This window comes from Acanthisitta chloris, unplaced genomic scaffold, assembly GCF_000695815.1.
Source record: "Acanthisitta chloris isolate BGI_N310 unplaced genomic scaffold, ASM69581v1 scaffold35485, whole genome shotgun sequence".
NCBI lineage: Eukaryota > Metazoa > Chordata > Aves > Passeriformes > Acanthisittidae > Acanthisitta > Acanthisitta chloris.
This window is the reverse complement of record NW_008675995.1, coordinates 3,944-4,148: the sequence shown is the minus strand read 5'-3', so window position 1 is coordinate 4,148 and position 205 is coordinate 3,944. Positions and strand designations below refer to the sequence as shown.

The 205-nt window shown below is 66.3% G+C and overlaps 1 protein-coding gene across 1 annotated transcript in view; it reads left to right on the top strand.

The window, feature by feature from the left end:
• Positions 1–5: 5 nt before the first annotated feature.
• The window catches only part of VPS28 (vacuolar protein sorting 28 homolog (S. cerevisiae)), a gene marked incomplete at its 5' end in the record, with an annotated part of 2,759 nt that continues 2,559 nt past the window's right edge, over positions 6–205 (top strand). Inside the window, 2 exons of the mRNA XM_009075959.1 lie at positions 6–58; positions 111–205. The exon at positions 111–205 is cut by the window's right edge and continues 6 nt beyond it. Coding sequence (XP_009074207.1) covers positions 6–58; positions 111–205 — 148 coding nt within the window. The remainder of the gene's footprint in view (positions 59–110) is intronic.

Below are 205 nucleotides of genomic sequence, written 5' to 3'. Positions count from 1 at the left end.
TGAAGACGCTGCAGGCGCTGGAGAAGGCTTACATCAAGGACTGCGTGTCCCCCAACGAGTGAGTGTCCGCGCCCGCGGCGCCCGCGGGCTGAGGTCCCGTGTGCCCACAGGTACACGGCCGCCTGCTCGCGCCTCCTCGTGCAGTTCAAGGCTGCTCTCAAGCAGGTCCAAGGCGCCGAGATCAGCTCCATCGACGACTTCTGCC